At 41.9% G+C, this 19371-nt stretch overlaps 1 protein-coding gene across 3 annotated transcripts in view; it reads right to left on the reverse strand.

The window, feature by feature from the left end:
- The window catches only part of LOC129815423 (LIM domain and actin-binding protein 1-like), a 44188-nt gene extending 25069 nt beyond the window's left edge, over nucleotides 1-19119 (reverse strand). The window contains exons 1-3 of one of the 3 annotated variants that reach the window (XM_055869226.1): nucleotides 19029-19119; nucleotides 18818-18865; nucleotides 9398-9556 (exon numbers count right to left, since the gene is read on the reverse strand). In XM_055869226.1, coding sequence (XP_055725201.1) covers nucleotides 9398-9522 — 125 coding nt within the window. In that variant the 5' untranslated portion in view covers nucleotides 9523-9556; nucleotides 18818-18865; nucleotides 19029-19119. Of the gene's footprint in view, nucleotides 1-9397; nucleotides 9557-16373; nucleotides 16526-18791; nucleotides 18866-19028 lie in introns of those variants that run through there. The other 2 variants (XM_055869224.1, XM_055869227.1) reach the window with 2 other exon arrangements.
- Nucleotides 19120-19371: the final 252 nt, after the last annotated feature.

Raw genomic sequence — 19371 nt, forward strand, 5'->3', positions numbered from 1 at the left:
GACAAGGTAGGTGAGCAAGAAATATAAAAGGTTTTAGTGAGGCTTCTAACATTTTTCTGACACCAATCCATTTTTCTCTGGATCTGCACACTGAAGGGTTAGGGGCTAACGGTCTAGTGGCTGTGTCTAGACTGATCTATATTCACATCCCAATGACATAATGAAGGGTTAAGTTTCTCCTTTTCTTAACTCCTACAATTGTACTTTCAGTCTGTTGCCAATATGATGAATGGCGACGAACTGGAATATCAAGATTGTGGTGAGGTAACATCTACTTTGCATAGCAACAGAAGAAAAGGACATGTAAATATTGTATTAGCATCCCCATTAGCTGTTGCCAAGGAATCAGCTACTCTAAACATTATGCGTTATACAAATTTACATTACAAACAATGTGTGTGTCTCTTTTCACAGTCCACATTGTACCGTGAGGTGTTGTTTAATCTTTTTTATATATACAGTATATCACAAAAGTGAGTACACCTCACATTTTTGTAAATATTTGAGTATATCTTTTCATGTGACAACACTGAAGAAATGACACTTTGCTACAATGTAAAATAGTGAGCTTGTATAACAGTGTAAATTTGCTGTCCCCTCAAAATAACTCAATACACAGCCATTAATGTCTAAACCGCTGGCAACAAAAGTGAGTACCCCCCTAAGTGAAAATGTCCAAATTGGGCCCAATTAGCCATTTTCTCTCCCCGGTGTCATGTGACTCGTTAGTGTTACAAGGTCTCAGGTGTGAATGGGGAGCAGGTGTGTTAAATTTGGTGTCATCGCTCTCACACTCCCTCATACTGACTGGTCACTGGAAGTTCAACATGGCACCTCATGGCAAAGAACTCTCTGAGGATCTGAAAAAAAGAATTGTTGCTCTACATAAAGATGGCCTGGGCTATAAGAAGATTGCCAAGACCCTGAAACTGAGCTGCAGCACGGTGGCCAAGAACATACAGCGGTTTAACTGGACAGGTTCCACTCAGAACAGGCCTCGCCATGGTCGACCAAAGAAGTTGAGTGCACGTGCTCAGCGTCAAATCCAGAGGTTGTCTTTGGGAAATAGACGTATGAGTGCTGCCAGCATTGCTGCAGAGGTTGAAGGGGTGTTGGGTCAGCCTGTCAGTGCTCAGACCATACGCCGTACACTGCATCAAATTGGTCTGCATGGCTGTCGTCCCAGAAGGAAGCCTCTTCTAAAGATGATGCACAAGAAAGCCCGCAAACAGTTTGCTGCAGACTAAGGACATGGATTACTGGAACCATGTCCTGTGGTCTGATGAGACCAAGATAAACTTATTGGTTCAGATGGTGTCAAGCGTGTGTGGCGGCAAACAGGTGAGGAGTACAAAGAAAAGTGTGTCTTGCCTACAGTCAAGCATGGCGGTGGGAGTGTCATGGTCTGGGGCTGCATGAGTGCTGCCGGCACTGGGGCGCTACCGCTCATTGAGGGAACCATGAATGCCAACATGTACTGTGACATACAGAAGCAGAGCATGATCCCCTCCCTTCGGAGACTGGGCCGCAGGGCAGTATTCCAACATGATAACGACCCCAAACACACCTCCAAGACAACCACTGCCTTGCTAAAGAAGCTGAGGGTAAAGGTGATGGACTGGCCAAGCATGTCTCCAGACCTAAACCCTATTGAGCATCTGTGGGGCATCCTCAAACAGAAGGTGGAGGAGTGCAAGGTCTAACATCCACCAGCTCTGTGATGTCGTCATGGAGGAGTGGAAGAGGACTCCAGTGGCAACCTGTGAAGCTCTGGTGAACTCCATGCCCAAGAGGGTTAAGGCAGTGTTGGAAAATGGTGGCCACACAAAATAGACACTTTGGGACCAATTTGGACATTTTCACTTAGGGGTGTACTCAATTTTGTTGCCAGCGGTTTAGACATTACTGGCTGTGTGTTGAGTTATTTTGAGGGGACAGCAAATTTACGCTGTTATACAAGCTGTACACTCACTACGTTACATTGTAGCAAAGTGTAATTTCTTCAGTGTTGTCACATGAAAAGATATACTCAAATATTTACAAAAATGTGAGGGGTGTACTCACTTGTTATATACTGTATATATATATACTGTATATATATATATATTTTTTTTTTTTATATCGGATTTTACTACTAACTTGAGTTACCTGAAGTGGAAGAGTTCCATGTAGTCATGGCTCTATTTAGTACAGTATGCATTTCCTAGCCTCTGTTCTGGACTTGTGGAAAGTCTTGAGGGGTATGTATGAGTGGTGTGTTAAAAGTACAGAACTGTCTGTTCAATTGGTTAACACATCAACACCTCTCACAAAGACCAGTAGTGATGCAGTCAATCACTCCTCTACTTTGAGCCAGGAGAGATTGATATGCATGTTGTTGATATTAGCCCCCTGTGTACATTTAAGGGCCAGACGTGCTGCTCTGTTCTGGGCCAATTGTAATTGACCTATGTCCCTTATATACAGCGCCTTCAGAAAGTATTCATACCCCTTGACTTATTCCACAACTTGTTGTTACAGCCCAAATTCAAAAAGGATTCAAATAGATTCTCACCCATCTACACACAATACCCCATATTGACAAAGTGAAACATGTTTTTAGACAGCTTTGTCAATTTATTGAAATCTAAATACAGAAATTGTATTTACATAAGTATTCACACCCCTGAGTCAATACTTTGGAGAAGCACCTTTGGCGACAATTATAGCTTTGAGTTGTCTTGGATATATCTGTATCAGCTTTGCTCGTCTGGATTTTCTCCCAACTTCCTTGCAGATTTTCTCAATCTTTGGCTGGGCCACTCAAGGACTTTCACATTCTTGTTCTGAAGCCATTCCAGCGTTGCTTTAGCTGTATGCTTGGGGTCAATGTCCTGTTGGAACGTAAATCTTCATCCCAGTCTAATTTGCACTCTGAAGCAGGTTCTCATTGAGGATTTGCCTGTATTTGACTCCATTCATTGTTTCCTCTAGACTTACCAGTCTCCCAGTACCTGGCTCTGAAAAGCATCCCTCATAGCATGGTGGTGGCAGCATCATGCTATTGGGGATGCTTTTCAGGGATGGTGTGAGATGGGTGATGAGCTGTGCCTGGTTTCTCCAGACATAGCGCTTTGTTTTCAGGCCAAATAGTAAAATGTTTGTCTCATCAGACCACAGAACCTCATCCCCATATTGTTATATTTTTGTTCCTTTGCACCCCAGTATCTCTACTTGTACATTCATCACTCCTGTGTTTAATTGCTACATTGTAATTACTTCGCCACTACGGCCTCTTTATTGCCTTACCTCCCTAATCTTACCTCATTTGCACACTCTGTATATAGATTTTTTTATTGTGTTATTGACTGTACGTTTGTTTATTCCATGTGTAACTCTGTATTGTTGTTTGTGTTGCACTGCTTTGCTTTATCTTGGCCAAGTCGCAGTTGTAAAGGAGAACTTGTTCTCAACTGGCCTACCTGGTTAAACAAAAGGTAAAATAAAAATATATTTTGACTTATGCTCTGTCTTTCGCGTGCCTTTTTGCAAACTCCAGGCGTACTGTCGTGTGCCTTTTTCTGAGGAACGGTTTCGTCTGGCCACTCTCCCATAAAGCCAAGATTGGTGAAGTGCTTTTATTTTAACCTTTATTTAACCAGGTAGGCTAGTTGAGAACAAGTTCTCATTTACAACTGCGACCTGGCCAAGATAAAGCAAAGCAGTGCGACACAGACAACAGAGTTACACATGGAATAAACAAGACAAAAACACAAGTCAATGACACAGTAGAAAAAAAAGAAAGTCTATATACAGTGTGTGCAAAAGGCATGAAGAAGTAGGCAATAAATAGGCCATAGGAGCGAATAATTACAATTTAGCAGATTTGTCACTCCAGTGTTAATGAGCAGATGATGATGTGCAAGTAGAGATACTGGTGTGCAAAAAAGCAGAAAAGTAAATAAAAACAATATGGGGATGAGGTAGGTAGATTGGGTGGGCTATTTACAAATGGACTATGTACAGCTGCAGCGATCGGTTAGCTGCTCAGATAGCTGATGTTTAAAGTTGGTGAGGGAAATAAGTCTCCAACTTCAGCGATTTTTGCAATTGCTACAGAGATTGTCGTCATTCTGGCAGGTTCTCTCAAATCTAATTTTAATTTGTCACATACACATGGTCAGCAGATGTTAATGCGAGTGTAGCGAAATGCTTGTACTTCTAGTTCCGACAATGCAGTAATATCCAACGAGTAATCTAACCTAACAATTATCTTATACACACACAAGTGTAAAGGAATGAATAAGAATATGTACATACAAAATATATGAATGAGTGATGGTATAGAACGGCATAGGCAAGATACAGTAGATGGTATAGAGTACAGTATATACATATGAGATGAGTAATGTAGGTTATGTAAACATATACAAGTGGAATTGTTTAAAGTGGCTAGTGATACATTTAGTACGTCAATTTTTCCAATATTAAAGTGGCTGGAGTTAAGTCAGTATGTTGGCAGCAGCAACTCAATGTTAGTGATGGCTGTTTAACAGTCGGATGGCCTTAAGATAGAAGCTGTTTTTCAGTCTCTCGGTCCTTGCTTTGATGCACCTGTACTGACCTCGCTTTCTGGATGATAGCGGGGTGAACAGGCAGTGGCTCGGGTGGTTGTTGTCCTTGATGATCTTTTTGGCCTTCCTGTAACATCAGGTGCTGTAGGTGTCCTGGAGGGCAGGTAGTTTGCCCCCGGTGATGCGTTGTGCAGACTTCACTACCCTCTGGAGAGCCTTACGGTTATGTGCGGAGCAGTTGCCGTACCAGGCGGTGATACAGCCCGACAGGATGCTCTCGATTGTGCATCTGTAAAAGTTTGTGAGTGTTTTTGGTGACAAGCCGAATTTCTTCAGCCTCCTGAGGTTGAAGAGGCGCTGCTGCGCATTCTTCACCACGCTGTCTGTGTGGTTGGACCGTTTCAGTTTGTCCGTGATGTGTACGCCGAGGAACTTTTAAAAAAAACTCTCCACCACTGTCCCGTCGATGTGAATAGGGGGTGCTCCCTCTGCTGTTACCTGAAGTCTACGATCATCTCATTTGTTTTGTTGACGTTGAGTGTGAGGTGATTTTCCTGACACCACACTCCGAGGGAGTAGTAGCGTCGTCTGCAAACTTGATGATTGAGTTGGAGGCGTGCATGGCCACGCAGTCGTGGGTGAACAGGGAGTACAGGAGAGGGATGAGCACTAACCCTTGTAGGGCCCCAGTATTGAGGATCAGCGGGGTGGAGATGTTACCTACCCTAACCACCTGGGGGCAGACCGTCAGGAAGTCCAGGACCCAGTTGCACAGGGCGGGGTCGAGACCCAGGGTCTTGAGCTTGATGACGAGTTTGGAGGGTACTATGGTGTTAAATGCTGAGCTGTAGTCAATGAACAGCATTCTCACATAGGTATTCCTCTTGTCCAGATGGGTTAGGGCAGTGTGCAGTGTGATGGCGATTGCGTCGTCTGTGGACCTATTGGGGCGGTAAGCAAATTGGAGATGGTCCTTGACTAGTCTCTCAAAGCACTTCATGATGACGTTAGTGAGTGCTACGGGGCGGTAGTCATTTAGCTAAGTTACCTTTGCTTTCTTGGGAACAGGAACAATGGTGGCCCTCTTGAAGCATGTGGGAACAGCAGACTGGGCTAAGGATTGATTGAATATGTCCGTAAACACACCCGCCAGCCGGTCTGCGCATGCAGCTGGGGATGCCGTCTGGGCCTGCAGCCTTGCGAGGGTTGACACGTTTAAATGTTTTGCTCATGTCGGCTGCAGTGAAGGAGAGCCCGCAGGTTTTGGTAGAGGGCCGTGTCAGTGGCACTGTATTGTCCTCAAAGCGAGCAGAGAAGTTGTTTAGTTCTGTCAGAGTGGTCATTGGGTTCTTGGTCATCTCCCTGACCAAGGTCCTTCTTGCAGTTGTTCAGTTTGGTCGGACGGCCAGCTCTAGACAGAGTCTGGGTAGTTCCACATTTCTTCCATTTCAAAATGATGGAGACCACTGTGCTCTTGGAAACTTTCAACACTCCAGAAATTGTTTTACACCCTTCCCCAGATATACAGTACCAGTCCAAAGTTTGGACACACCAACTCATTATTGGGTTTTTCTTTATTTGTACTGTTTTCTACATTGTAGAAGAATAGTAAAGACATCAAAACTATGAAATAACACATATGGAATCATGTAGAAACCAAAAAAGATTCTTCAAAGTAGCCACCCTTTGCCTTGATGACAGCTTTGTACTCTTGGCATTCTCTCAACCAGCTTCACCTGGAATGCTGCTGCTACTCTGTTTATCATACATGCATAATCACTTTAACTATACATTCATGTACATACTACCTCAATTGGACCGACCAACCAGTGCTCCCGCACATTGGCTAACCGGGCTATCTGCATTGTGTCCCACCCACCAACCCCTCTTTTACGCTACTGCTACTCTCTGTTCATCATATATTCATAGTCACTTTAACCATATCTACATATACATACTACCTCAAATCAGCCTGACGAACCGGTGTCTGTATGTAGCCTCGCTACTGAATATAGCCTGTCTTTTTACTGTTGTTTTATTTCTTTACCTAATACCTTTTTTTGCACTATTGGTTAGAGCCTGTAAGTAAGCATTTCACTGTAAGGTCTACACCTGTTGTATTCAGCGCACGTGACAAATAAACTTTGATTTGATTTCAATTAACAGGTGTGCCTTGTTAAAAGTTCATTGGTGGAATTTCGTTCCTTCTAATGCGTTTGAGCCAATCAGTTTTCTTGTGACAAGGTAGGGTTGGTATGCAGAAGATAGCCCTATTTGGTAAAAAAGCAAAGCTGTGTTCGAATACTCATGCTAACCGCACTAACTCTACTATTTGTGATGTTAATTGAGTATATAGTATGCTTATTGGTCATAGTATGGATATAGTTCGTATGCAAAAATTTCCCAGATGTCGTACTAAATTCGGCAAAATATGAAGTATACACACAGGACACTTTCCATACTTTAGGGCCCATAATACAATTCTTTAGGAAATGGGTGTGGCTTCACAATGTTTTCAGATTTGAAGAAAATATGCAGCCCGAAGTACAATGAGAGCGGATACAAATTCATTGTTTTAACTAATTATGACAAATGTTAAGAAAATGTTGATCAATGTAATAAAGAAATTACTTTTCAAATAACTTACCTTACACGCTATGTTGGCTGACAATTTGTTAGCTACGCTGTCCTTACAAACCACATAGCATATCATTACAGCAGTATGTACAGGTGTTAAGTAGCCAACTAAAGTTAGGGAGCTATGTCAGACTTGCCAGTATATTAACTATAGGCTAACTACCCAACGTTTATTGACTTGATTATTCCCATCAATCTTAGCTAAATGGTATAATCGTTGTGTGTTCTCATTCAGGTGCTTTCTTAAATTCGCTCTGGCTATCTACTCCGATTTCAGAGCACCCTGGTCTGAGTGTACCAGAGCGCAGAATAATTAAATTACAAGCGCTCCACACCCGTTGAATATGGCCGGTGTCAGTAAAAAAGCGTAACTAAATTGTTGCCAGCAGCACAGTTTGTCACCAATGCTCTGGATAACATGAAAACTGCCTAACCAGCTCTGCTAGGGCGAGTAAATGATCAGAGTAGTCTCATTTGTGTCTGGAAGTAGCTAGCAAGCTAGCCAACGTTAGCGTGGGTCCTTGACTGCTGTTGTAAGGTCAGAATGCTCAAATCAACCCTACTCCTCGGCCTGCGCATCCAGCACCGATAGCGAAACGCTCTGAATTTACAAAATGGACAATCTGACAACGCTCTGAATTTATGAGTGCACTCTGGCACTCCAGATTGAATTTAAGAACACACCCAAAGTTGTAAAATGTCTAACTAGTAATTTGTTATGCTAACTAGCTAGCAATAGGTTGCACATCAACAACTTCAGGTAGACAGGCGAAGAGCTAGTACGCTCAACTGAAAGGATCCCATTCATTTACAGTATACTAAAATAAACTAATAGTATATACTCATTAAATATGTAGTATACAGTATGTTAGTATTGGTATTCGAATACAGCTCAAGTCAATATTATGGCAAGAACAGCTCAAATAAGCAAAGAGAAATGACAATCCATCAGTACTTTAAGACATGAAGGTCAGTCAATCTGAAAAGTTTCTTCAAGTGCAGTCGCAAAAACCATCAAGCGCTATGATGAAACTGGCTCTCATGAGGACCACCACAGGTCAGGAAGAACCAGAGTAACCTCTGCAGCAAAGGATAAGTTCAGTAGAGTTACCAGCCTCAGATTGCAGCACAAATAAATGCTTCAGAGTTGAAGTAACAGATACATCTCAACATCAACTGTTCTGGGGAGACTGTAAATCAGGCCTTCATGATCGAATTGCTGCAAAGAAACCACTACTAAAAGGACACCAATAAGAAGAGACTTGCTTGGGCCAAGAAACACGAGCAATGGACATTAGACCGGTGGAAGTAGAAATCTGTCCTTTGGTCTGATTAATCCAAATTTGACATTTTTGGTTCCAACCGCCGTGTCTTTGTGAGACGCAGAGTAGGTGAACGGATGATCTCTGCATGTGTGGTTCCCACTGTGAAGCATGGAGGAGGAGGTGTGATGGTGCTTTGCTGGTAATACTGTCTGTGATTTATTTAGAATTCAAGGCACACTTAACCAGCATGACTACCACAGCATTCAGCAGTGATACACCATCCTATATGGTTTGCTTTAGTGGGACTATAATTTGTTTTTCAACAGGACAATGACCCAAAACACACCTCCAGGCTGTGTAAGGGCCATTTGACCAAGAAGGAGAGTGATGGAGTGCTGCATCAGATGACCTGGCCTCCACAATCACCCAACCTCAACCCAATTGAAATTGTTTGGGGTGAATTGGACCGCAGAGTGAAGGAAAAGCTCAGCATATGTGGGAACTCCTTCAAGACTGTTGGAAAAGCATTCCAGGTGACTACCTCATGAAACTGGTTGAGAGAATGCCAAGAGTGTGCAAAGCTGTCATCAAAGCTGTGGCTACTTTGAAGAATCAAAAATATAAAATATATTTTGATTTGTTTAACACTTTTTTGGTTAGTACATGATTCCATGTGTTATTTCACAGTTGGGGACTTTAAACATTTATTTGGGGGGTATTTTTCTTAAAACTGCATTGTTGGTTAAGGGCTTGTAAGTAAGCATTTCACTGTAAGGGCTACACCTGTTGTATTTGCCGCATGTGACAAATAACATTTAATTTGAGATTAGGGATTACGGAATCTCTACAGATAGATGTGAGTTTGGTAAAATGCATTTGCAAGATAAGTTTCTACTGTTCATTCAGACAGAAATGTCTTTAGTAGAGAGTTGTGTCACTCACTTGGAGAAACGCTCTGCGATGGCGTTGGTCTTGCCTCGCGTGCTGACCAATGAGAGCTCCCTGGCAGTGACGCGTAAAGACTGCGACGCCCACGACCTTCGGCTGAACGAACTTCCACCTTCCATCTCTGCCTCTTCGCAGCACTCTCAGGGCCAATGGCTGTAACACACACTAGTAGTTAATGATAGAATAAAAATTTATACAATTTCAGATTTACATTTAATATATGTAAGAAATAAATATATATATATATATATATATATATATATATAAAAACAATACTCTAATACCCATCTTATAGGAATTCACTAATACAGTGTAGTATCATAAAGACAGCCAGGAGAGCCTGGGTTCAACAACCCACACTGATGCTGTTGGATGACACCATTCTGCGGTGAGCAAACATTTTATTGTGACATCACCCAGCCGTTCGTCCATGGTGTGCACCATTACATCACTGCTTATTAATTCACATAGACAATACAGGCAGACACTTTCATTGAAGGGTATTGGAAAAACTTATGTTAAGAACATTCATATCAACTTGTGTATGGTTAACAAACTTGCATAAAGTTCTGTATTTTTGTGTTGGGTGTCATGTATAGGGCCAGGAGTTTTTCCTGAGGACATGACCATACCAGGTAGCCTATAACTTGGGCCCCAAGTTTTTCATGCAATTTATATGTAGTAGGCTAGAATTGCAGGAAATTGTCTTAGAAATGCAAAAATTGCTCTACACCGCCATGGCGGGGGCCTCTAAAATTCAGCCATGCCAATCGCACCCCTTGCCACACCTTCTACTGCGCCTAAGCCCCTTTTTGATCCAGAAAAAAAAAACACAGTATTGTTGCATGATTACAGGAGCAAGAAGAAACTAACTCTGCCATCATGATCAAGCGAGCAAGTTCAGACACTGCATGCGCTACTTGACTGCGGGACTGGTACACAATAGACATCAGCAACGATGCTGTCATTGTGTGAATCAGAGCATATCATCATCTGGCTGAGACAGACAGGAGGTTCTGAGGAGATAAATCAGCACGCCGACTGCCACTTATCTCTGCCTGATCTTTATAAGCAACAATTATAGAAGGCCAGAGTATAACATATAGGACATACACACACAGGCAATAGTTAGTTACTATAGTTGCTGTGCTCCCGACAGACACGTACACATTAAAAAGCAGTCTGATAACGCAGCTGGTAAGCGAGTAAAATAATAATTTGTCTGGAAGGTAGAAACGCCAAAAGCACGTGACACACGTTATAAATGGAACCACCTTTGGTACACTGCATGATGTGTATTTGTACAGTTGTTTGTAGATAAATTAAATGTCAATAGGCTAACTCTAATGCAGCCATAAGAGTGTATGGACAATGCCCTTTCATCTGCCCCTTTCATTAAGGTGTGCTTTGCAGGTATTACGTTATTGTTACCCGACTAAGACACAGAGGACTTTGAACTGAACGTTACCAGAGCAGCTGTCTTTGTATTGACACAGCACACGCATAAACATACACATGCAAACAACCAGCACTACTAGACAGTGACCATGACGAATGACCAAATCCAAAAGAATCTCCAACACTTCCTGTCCACAAACTATGGGATCCAGGAAAGGAATCATCTAAGCCACTGAGATGGCAGCCAAGTTCAAAGAGAGAGACATCACATTAACTTCTCATAAAGACAGTATTTAACATGGCCACAGGGATAGTTTTAAACTTGGCCTTGCATCTCTGTCATATTTCATGAGAAAACGCGAACACTTAAACCTTAGCTTAAGTGGATATTGGTTGAAGCCCTGTGAAAACTTGAGGTACTGTACATGTACAGTGGGAAAAGGACTAGTGCTGTGTGTCTCAGAGGCAACGCAACATATTCATGTGCATCAGGACAGCTCAGGAAGCCAGACAGGCAGGGGACATTCCAATGGAATTCCTCCGAAAACGTCCTCAGCCTTTCCTCCAAGCTGCCTCCAAGCTAAGCGGAGTAAAAAACTAACTCACAGTAGAAACCAAGATGCAAGGCTTGAAGAACTAGAGTAGCAGGAAATATTCAGCCACTCTTGGAGGAGAATGGAAGTTGAAAATAAAACATTTATTATGCGTTTCATCACTGAAGCCTTTAGGGGGATGCTTTTCTATTAAATTTCCATTGTACTTATATCAATTATATGTGCAAGCTAAGCCATCTCCTGCCGTTGTGACCTTGAGCAAGTCGCTTAACCCCCCTATAACTGCTCCAGGAGCACTGCACTGTTGCTGCCCTCAGGACATACAATATGCGCTGGTTTGGGCTGAGGGGTTGGGATAAAGCAGAAGACAAATTGCCATTGGACATTCATCTAGGCTACATTGGACAACAAAGTAGTCATCTTCGTGTAAGCTAACAGAAGCAGTGACAGTGTAGCTAGTGTAGCTGGTGATTGTGATACATAGAGGAACAGGTATCCTAACAGAGATAAGGCTTCCTTCTCACATGGCATTTGTGTTCTTTCAACAAGCTGCGACAGCAGTTTAGTCAATCTGTCCCTACAACACCAGATCTACCCTCTCACCATATCTGAACAATGTATCTGCATGCATGGTGAGCTAGTCTATCGATATCTGGTAGTAAAATTAAATCTATAGGCTACACTTTACTTCACCATAGTTGATTTTGACTGTAAACTGGGGACAGGATGTCCGAAATAACTTTTTGAACCCTTAAGTGACATTGACAGATCCTGTGGATGCGCCTTTTCCTGAGCAATTATTATCGTATTTCAGTCAACAAGGCCTCTATGTCAAGCTTCTGTACCCCACAACCCAAAAAATACAAATATGCACTTTCCAACTAGCACTGATCTTGCTGTTAACTCCTTTGTTGAGGGAAAATGTACTTGCTACAATTGTAATATGTTGTCTCACCGAGCTATCATAAGACGAATGCACTAATTCATGTAAGTCGCTCTGGATAAGAGCGTCTGCTAAATTACTAAAATGTAAATGTGAGTTCAAAGCACATAGGCCTTTGAACCGTCACTTTCATCTCATTGCATCGCGTTTTCCCTAGAAAACGCTGTATCCACAACAAACCCAGATATGGAACAACACAGGATCAGTCTATTGCGCAATATAGCCATTTCATCATCAGCGCCTTGAGTGACATAAAGGTACAATCAGTCCTGAACAGCTCGCTCCAGAGTACAGGCAGAGACAGTGGTTTATAAGTTGCTATGCCCCACCTTCCCTGAATACATATAGGGAATATGTAAAAAAAAAAAAAATTAAAAAACATGAAGATTGAAAAAACTTTACATTTAAAACTTTTTTTTTTCTCTTTTTTTTTTTTTTTTTTTTTACTTTGCAGCTAAGTAAATTCCAGGGACAATAATAACAGCCATGTTAAAATAACACAATGTCAGGATAACATTGACTGCACCAACTGGCAGATCTAGGGCAGAGGATATAGCCTAGTTTAAAGTGTTCTTTTATGTCATACCAACCATACTAGACAGGTAACACCTGAGACAAACTAGTCTGTTACTCTATGCAAAATGATTTTCAGATAATGTCACTGTATGTAATTAAACAAAGTACCATGAGGTGTAAAAACTAGTTAAAGTCTGGCTCCAAAACAAACTGAACAAAGAATCATTAAACACAAAATCATTGTAGATAAACTAGCAGGTGAGTCAGAGACCAGGGTTTTTTCCTGGATCAAAAAGGGGCTTAGGTGGTGGGTGTGGCAGAATGAGAGATGAACTTGACGTTTTAAACCCAATTTTCAGCATTCTACATATTTTGCCATGCAGCTGAGAGAAAAATGTAGCAGTTTCAAAGGAATTCACACTAAATTCTTCCGCTACTCTGTCATTCCCTTTATACTTTAGTCAGACTGACATCATTGAAGTCGTTTGTCGTTACAAGGGCCGTTGTACAAAGTCGTACGCGATTGGATCAGAGTATCAAAGCCATGACAAATTTTCAAACCTCCGCTTTAACCACGTGTGTTCTGGCTACTCAGGTCCAGACTCATTTTAGAGAAAAAACTAATGCCCATGGGCGTGGCGTGGCGCTTGGCCGGAACAAGGAGTCGAGAGTAAATGTTGCAGTTTTAAAGAACATTTCCTGCAATTCTATGCATTTTCTTTTGCTCAAATATAAACTCAACAAAAAAAAGAAACGTCCCTTTTTCAGGACCCTGTCTTTCAAATATAATTAATAAACATAATTCGTAAACACTTTCCCATGCTTGTCCAATGAACCATAAACAATTAATGAACATGCACCTGTGGAATGGTCGTTAAGACACTAACAGCTTACAGACGGTAGGCAATTAAGGTCACAGTTATGAAAACTTAGGACACTAAAGAGGCCGTTCTACTGACTCTGAAAAACACCAAAAGAAAGATGCCCAGGGTCCCTGCTCATCTGCGTGAACGTGCCTTAGGCATGCTGCAAGGAGGCATGAGGACTGCAGATGTGGCCAGGGCAATAAATTGCAATGTCCATACTGTGAGACGCCTAAGACAGCGCTACAGGGAGACAGGACGGACAGCTGATCGTCCTCGCAGTGGCAGACCACGTGTAACAACACCTGCACAGGATCAGTACATCCGAACATCACACCTGCGGGACAGGTACAGGATGGCAACAACAACTGCCTGAGTTACACCAGGAACGCACAATCCCTCCATCAGTGCTCAGACTGTCCGCAATAGGCTGAGAGAAGCTGGACTGAAGGCTTGTAGGCCTGTTGTAAGGCTGGTCCTCACCAGACATCACCGGCAACAACGTCGCCTATGGGCACAAACCCACCGTCGCTGGACCAGACAGGACTGGCGAAAAGTGCTCTTCACTGACGAGTCGCGCTTTTGTCTCACCAGGGGTGATGGCCGGATTCGCGTTTATCGTCGAAGGAATGAGCGTTACACCGAGGCCTGTACTCTGGAGCGGGATCGATTTTGGAGGTGGATGCTCCGTCATGGTCTGGGGCGGTGTATCACAGCATCATCGGACTGAGCTCGTTGTCATTGCAGGCAATCAACGCTGTGCCTTACAGGGAAGACATCCTCCTCCCTCATGTGGTACCCTTCCTGGAGGCTCATCCTCACATGACCCTCCAGCATGACAATGCCACCAGCCATACGGCTCGTTCTGTGCATGATTTCCTGCAAGACAGGAATGTCAGTGTCTGCATAGCCAACGAAGAGCCCGGATCTCAATCCCATTGAGCACGTCTGGGACCTGTTGGATCGGAGGTTGAGGGCTAGGGCCATGCTAGGGCCATTCCCCCCAGAATTGTCCGGGAACTTGCAGGTGCATGGGTGGAAGAGTGGGGTAACATCTCACAGCAAGAACTGGCAAATGTGGTGCAGTCCATGAGGAGGAGATGCACTGCAGTAACTTAATGCAGCTGGTGGCCACACCAGATACTGACTTTTGATTTTGACCCCCCCCCCCTTTGTTCAGAGACACATTATTCCATTTCTGTTAGTCACATGTCTGTGGAACTTGTTCAGTTTGTCTCAGTTGTTGAATCTTACGTTCATACAAATATTTACACATTAAGTTTGCTGAAAATAAACGTATTTGACAGTGAGAGGACGTTTCTGTATTTTCTGAGTTTAGTACCAAAACCAATACTGCTGAATGCATTGTTTTGGAATGTTTTATTCTCCTACTGTCTAGCTTTTATTTAGGTGATTGTTTGTTAAAATATATAGGTCTATTATTTTTTCTACATACAGTACATTCGGAAAATATTCAGACCCCTTGACTTTTTCCATATTTTGTTACCTTACAGCTTTATTCTAAAATGGATTAAATAAATGTTTCTCAATATACACACACACAATACCCCATGATGACAAAGTTTGCAAATGTCTTAAAAATAAAACTGAAATAGCTTATTTATGTAAGTATTCAGACCCTTTGCTATGAGACTCGAAATTGAGCTCAGGTGCATCCTGTTTCCATTGATCATCCTTGAGATGTTTCTACAACTTGATTTGATTCCATCTGTGCTAAATTCAATCAATTGGATATGATTTGGAAAGGCACACAACTGTCTATATCAAGGTTCTACAGTTGACAGTGCATGTCAGAGCAAAAACCAAGCCATGAGGTCGCCGGAACTGTCAATAAGAGGTCCGAGACAGGATTGTGTCGAGGCACAGATCTGGGGAAGGGTACCAAAAACAATGTCCTCAGCATTGAAGGTCCCCAAGAACACAGTGGCATCCATCATTCTTAAATGGAAGAAGTTTGGAACCACCAAGACTCTTCATAGAGCTGGCCACCCAGCCAAACACACAATACCCCATAATGACAAGGCAAAAACAGTTTTTTAGAATGAGCTCAACTTAATGTCTGAATACTTAAATAAAAAACAAATACCTTATTTACATAACACATTTGCAAACATTTCTAACATCCCATTTTCACTTAGTCAATAATGGGTATTGGGTGTTTAAAAAAAATCTATTTTAGAATAAGGCTGTAACGTAACAAAATGTGGAAAAAGTCAAGGGGTCTGAATACTTTCCGAAGGCACTGTGTATGTGAGAGTGAGAGATTAGACTTAGGCTACCCCAAAAAAAGGATTTCAATGGCAGAAAAATACCTGGACTCTGAAACACAGGTCTCTCCTTCATGGCTGACTTGGCACCTCTCAGCTTAAGGTACTGATCAGGTGTCACAAAGCCACCAACCTTGTTTTAACCCTGTATGTTTAGACAATAGCCTACCTACGGTAGAAAAGAATTCACATCCATGACATGGATACTGTTGGACTAGCCTTACTACACTAACAGTGGGAGTTACGGTCAATAGTATGTGAGAACAGAGAATTATTATTTGAGATATGCGATCGATATAAAAACAGACACACACACAGTTACAAACAATGGCACAAAGGGAGTGGTAACTTAACTCAAACGTTTTGGGGAGAAATTAACTGTGACACACCTGCAGACATGAAACTCACCTTTTTTAATAGAGTCTAGATTTTCTGGTATCTTCGATGTAAAATTGTCTCATCTATTATTTCAAAGCACTTCAGTTTCGGTTCAGCATGTAATTTCAGAACTTCAGATGTGTCATACTCCACTGGTGAAACCTTGCGATACCTGACACTGTGTGTGCAATGTCTCTAATGTGTAAGAGTTTAAGGGGCGGAGTGCGGAGAAAAGTATCATGAGAGCGGAGGAAGCAGGTCATGTGATTCCCTGCACCAATGACCTTGAATTGCATTTCTCCTGCCAGGTACATTGTCTGTGTGTCTTCAGCAGATTTTCTAGGAAATAGCCTATACAACTCCCTGCTCTACAGTTAAAAGCATTATAACATCCTGGTGAAAAACTCAAAACTGATCTAAATTGTATGATTCTATGTCATAACTTGATCCCCCTTCATGAGGGTAGTAAAGAAGGGGAGGTGGTAGTTACAACAAAGGACAGAAGGAAAGCTGGAGGAGAGAGTTGAAGAGAAAGGAGGAGAAACGAACAGAACCAGAAGCTCAGGTTTCTCTACGTTGTTTGAAAGGGGACCTGGAGACACCGAGACATCCCCAGGGGCCTTCGTGGTGCTGTAGCAGGGAGAGAAATCCCTGGCTCTCAATACACTCCACACATTCTAACCACTACCGACCATTGCCTCACACCTGGAGGTGTGCACACGCTTTGTCTGAAAAGTATTTTTTTTAATGTAAATGTCAAAAAAGTAAAAACAATACACAAACATTTCACTGATCAGTTTCTCTATGACTTATTGTAGCAATGTATATTCAGAATAACCTTAATTCACCAAGTAGATTTGAATTTAACAGGAATTTGACCTGGTAAAATGGATCTGCCACAATAATCATAATATACAAACAGACGTTACATAGAATATACAGAATGTATAAACAATGATTTTACATGAATAATATACAACATACACTATAATACTAAATGCAAAACCAAAGGCTACACTGTAAAGCTATAACTACACTATACATTTGTGAGTCAGAAATGGACAACAGAATCATAATGTAAATTTCTGTGTCTCTATTAATAAACAGACTTCACGAGCATGTCAGAGTTGAGGACATAAAAAAAAAAATATATATATAACTAAATAAAATTCTGCCCAGCCCCTGAACCAGTGAGATCTGTGTGTAGCCTAATTTGTCTTCAATTTATACAGGAAACTCCCCTAGTTTGTCAATGTTGATCTGTCAACAATGAGAAATGGGATCACATGAAACAAATGAGCCGAAATGATGGTTAACATCATCAATGCATTCCACTGAGTCATCGTCACTGGGACATTACCACCTGGCTGCCTCCTCTGTGGTCTACCCTGTCTATTTGCAGAGAGAGAAGGATGAAAGGCGACATGGTCTGGCAGCGTTTTCTAAGACTCAGCTGTACCACTTCCAAGAAGACAGAGAGAACTGTATAAATAGTGCCATTAAATGAGCATAGAGATGCATTCAAATGGCCACATGGTGCGATCAAGGTACAAAGATGGACAGTTGGCATTGTGTGCTGGCTGACTGCTGGCACTGAGGTGAATACCAAAGTAGACTCTTCAATTCTCCAGGGACAGCCAATGAATACTCAGCTTGTAATACTCAGCAGGGGTTTGAATAGAATATAGCCTGGCTGTCAGGCCAACAGGTAACCTACTCTGAGAAGCCCAAGTCAACAAAATGGCTGTGCTGAATATTAAACTAATAGTTCACTCCAAAATCTGTTTTTTTAAATGTTTTGAAAACTTAAGTGGTCTAGATGAGTCCATGTCTTGCATGCCATCTGCTGTACAGATCTAACTATATTCCTCAACCCCCCCAGGCACCATCTACAATAATTCCATTAGATGGTGTCTATCTTTCCCCTTCATTTGGGTTTGAGGAATATAGCTGGATCTACACAACAGATGGCGTGTGGGTAGTGGGACTCATTTTGACACTGCACCCCTTTGAGTTTTGAAAACACTTAAACTTTTGTATAGACTCAATAGAGTATAGCCTATTAAAACATCTGGTCATGTACTTGCAAAAGTGGCATTAGCAGGAAGGAGTGGTCCAATATGCATTATTACCAAAATAATCAAGTAGCCATAAGCTTACTGTATCCAACTATAATGCATTGTCTCCAGTCCTCCACATAGGGAATACCCTCAAATTGGTTGGCCAACTCCCTTCACCTCCCTGCAACCTCCACAGTAATAATGGTGCAAAATTGGCAACACCTGTGAAATTGGCAGGCATTTTACCATTGGCTACAGCAAATTCACCATGTGCACACCACTGCCTAAACTAGCATAGCTTAACACACATTTAGACTACTTTTATTAAAAAGTAAAATGCACATTTCATTATAATAACTGGATATATCAACACAAGCTCATAACAAACCTCTAGAAACTTTTCTTCGGCCTTACGTTTCTGCTGTTGCCTAGGACAGCTCCTCCGAAAGTCCCACGGGTGCACTGTAGAAAGAGAGGCGTTGGTTGTCGTCTGCTAACGTTAGTGTCTGAGATTTTAACTACATTTTTAAGCGAACATAATTAACATGATTTGTTTAAATGTCTTGCTGCTAAACCAATACGTTTCATATAGCCAGTGTAAGTGGCTTTGGCTAATTACACTCACAATGATTAGTCTTTTGTTCTCGTGCGCTCCTCAAAGTATGTAATGTACTGTCACGGCGACCTCACGAGCGCATATTGCAAAGTGCGCTCTGTAAACCACGCCCCAGGCATGTTGTTCATACATTGGGACACATTTTATTTTTAATATGGAGATAGGCCTCACATTTTAACAGTGGTGAAAAATACTACAGTACAAAAAAAAAATGGGGGGGGGGGGTGTCTGTACTTTACTATTTATATTTTTGACAACTTTACTTTTACTTCACTACATTCCTAAAAACTATGTACTTTTTACTCGATATATTTTCCATGACACCCAAAAGTACTCCTTACATTTTGAATGC

Source organism: Salvelinus fontinalis, chromosome 18, assembly GCF_029448725.1.
Source record: "Salvelinus fontinalis isolate EN_2023a chromosome 18, ASM2944872v1, whole genome shotgun sequence".
NCBI lineage: Eukaryota > Metazoa > Chordata > Actinopteri > Salmoniformes > Salmonidae > Salvelinus > Salvelinus fontinalis.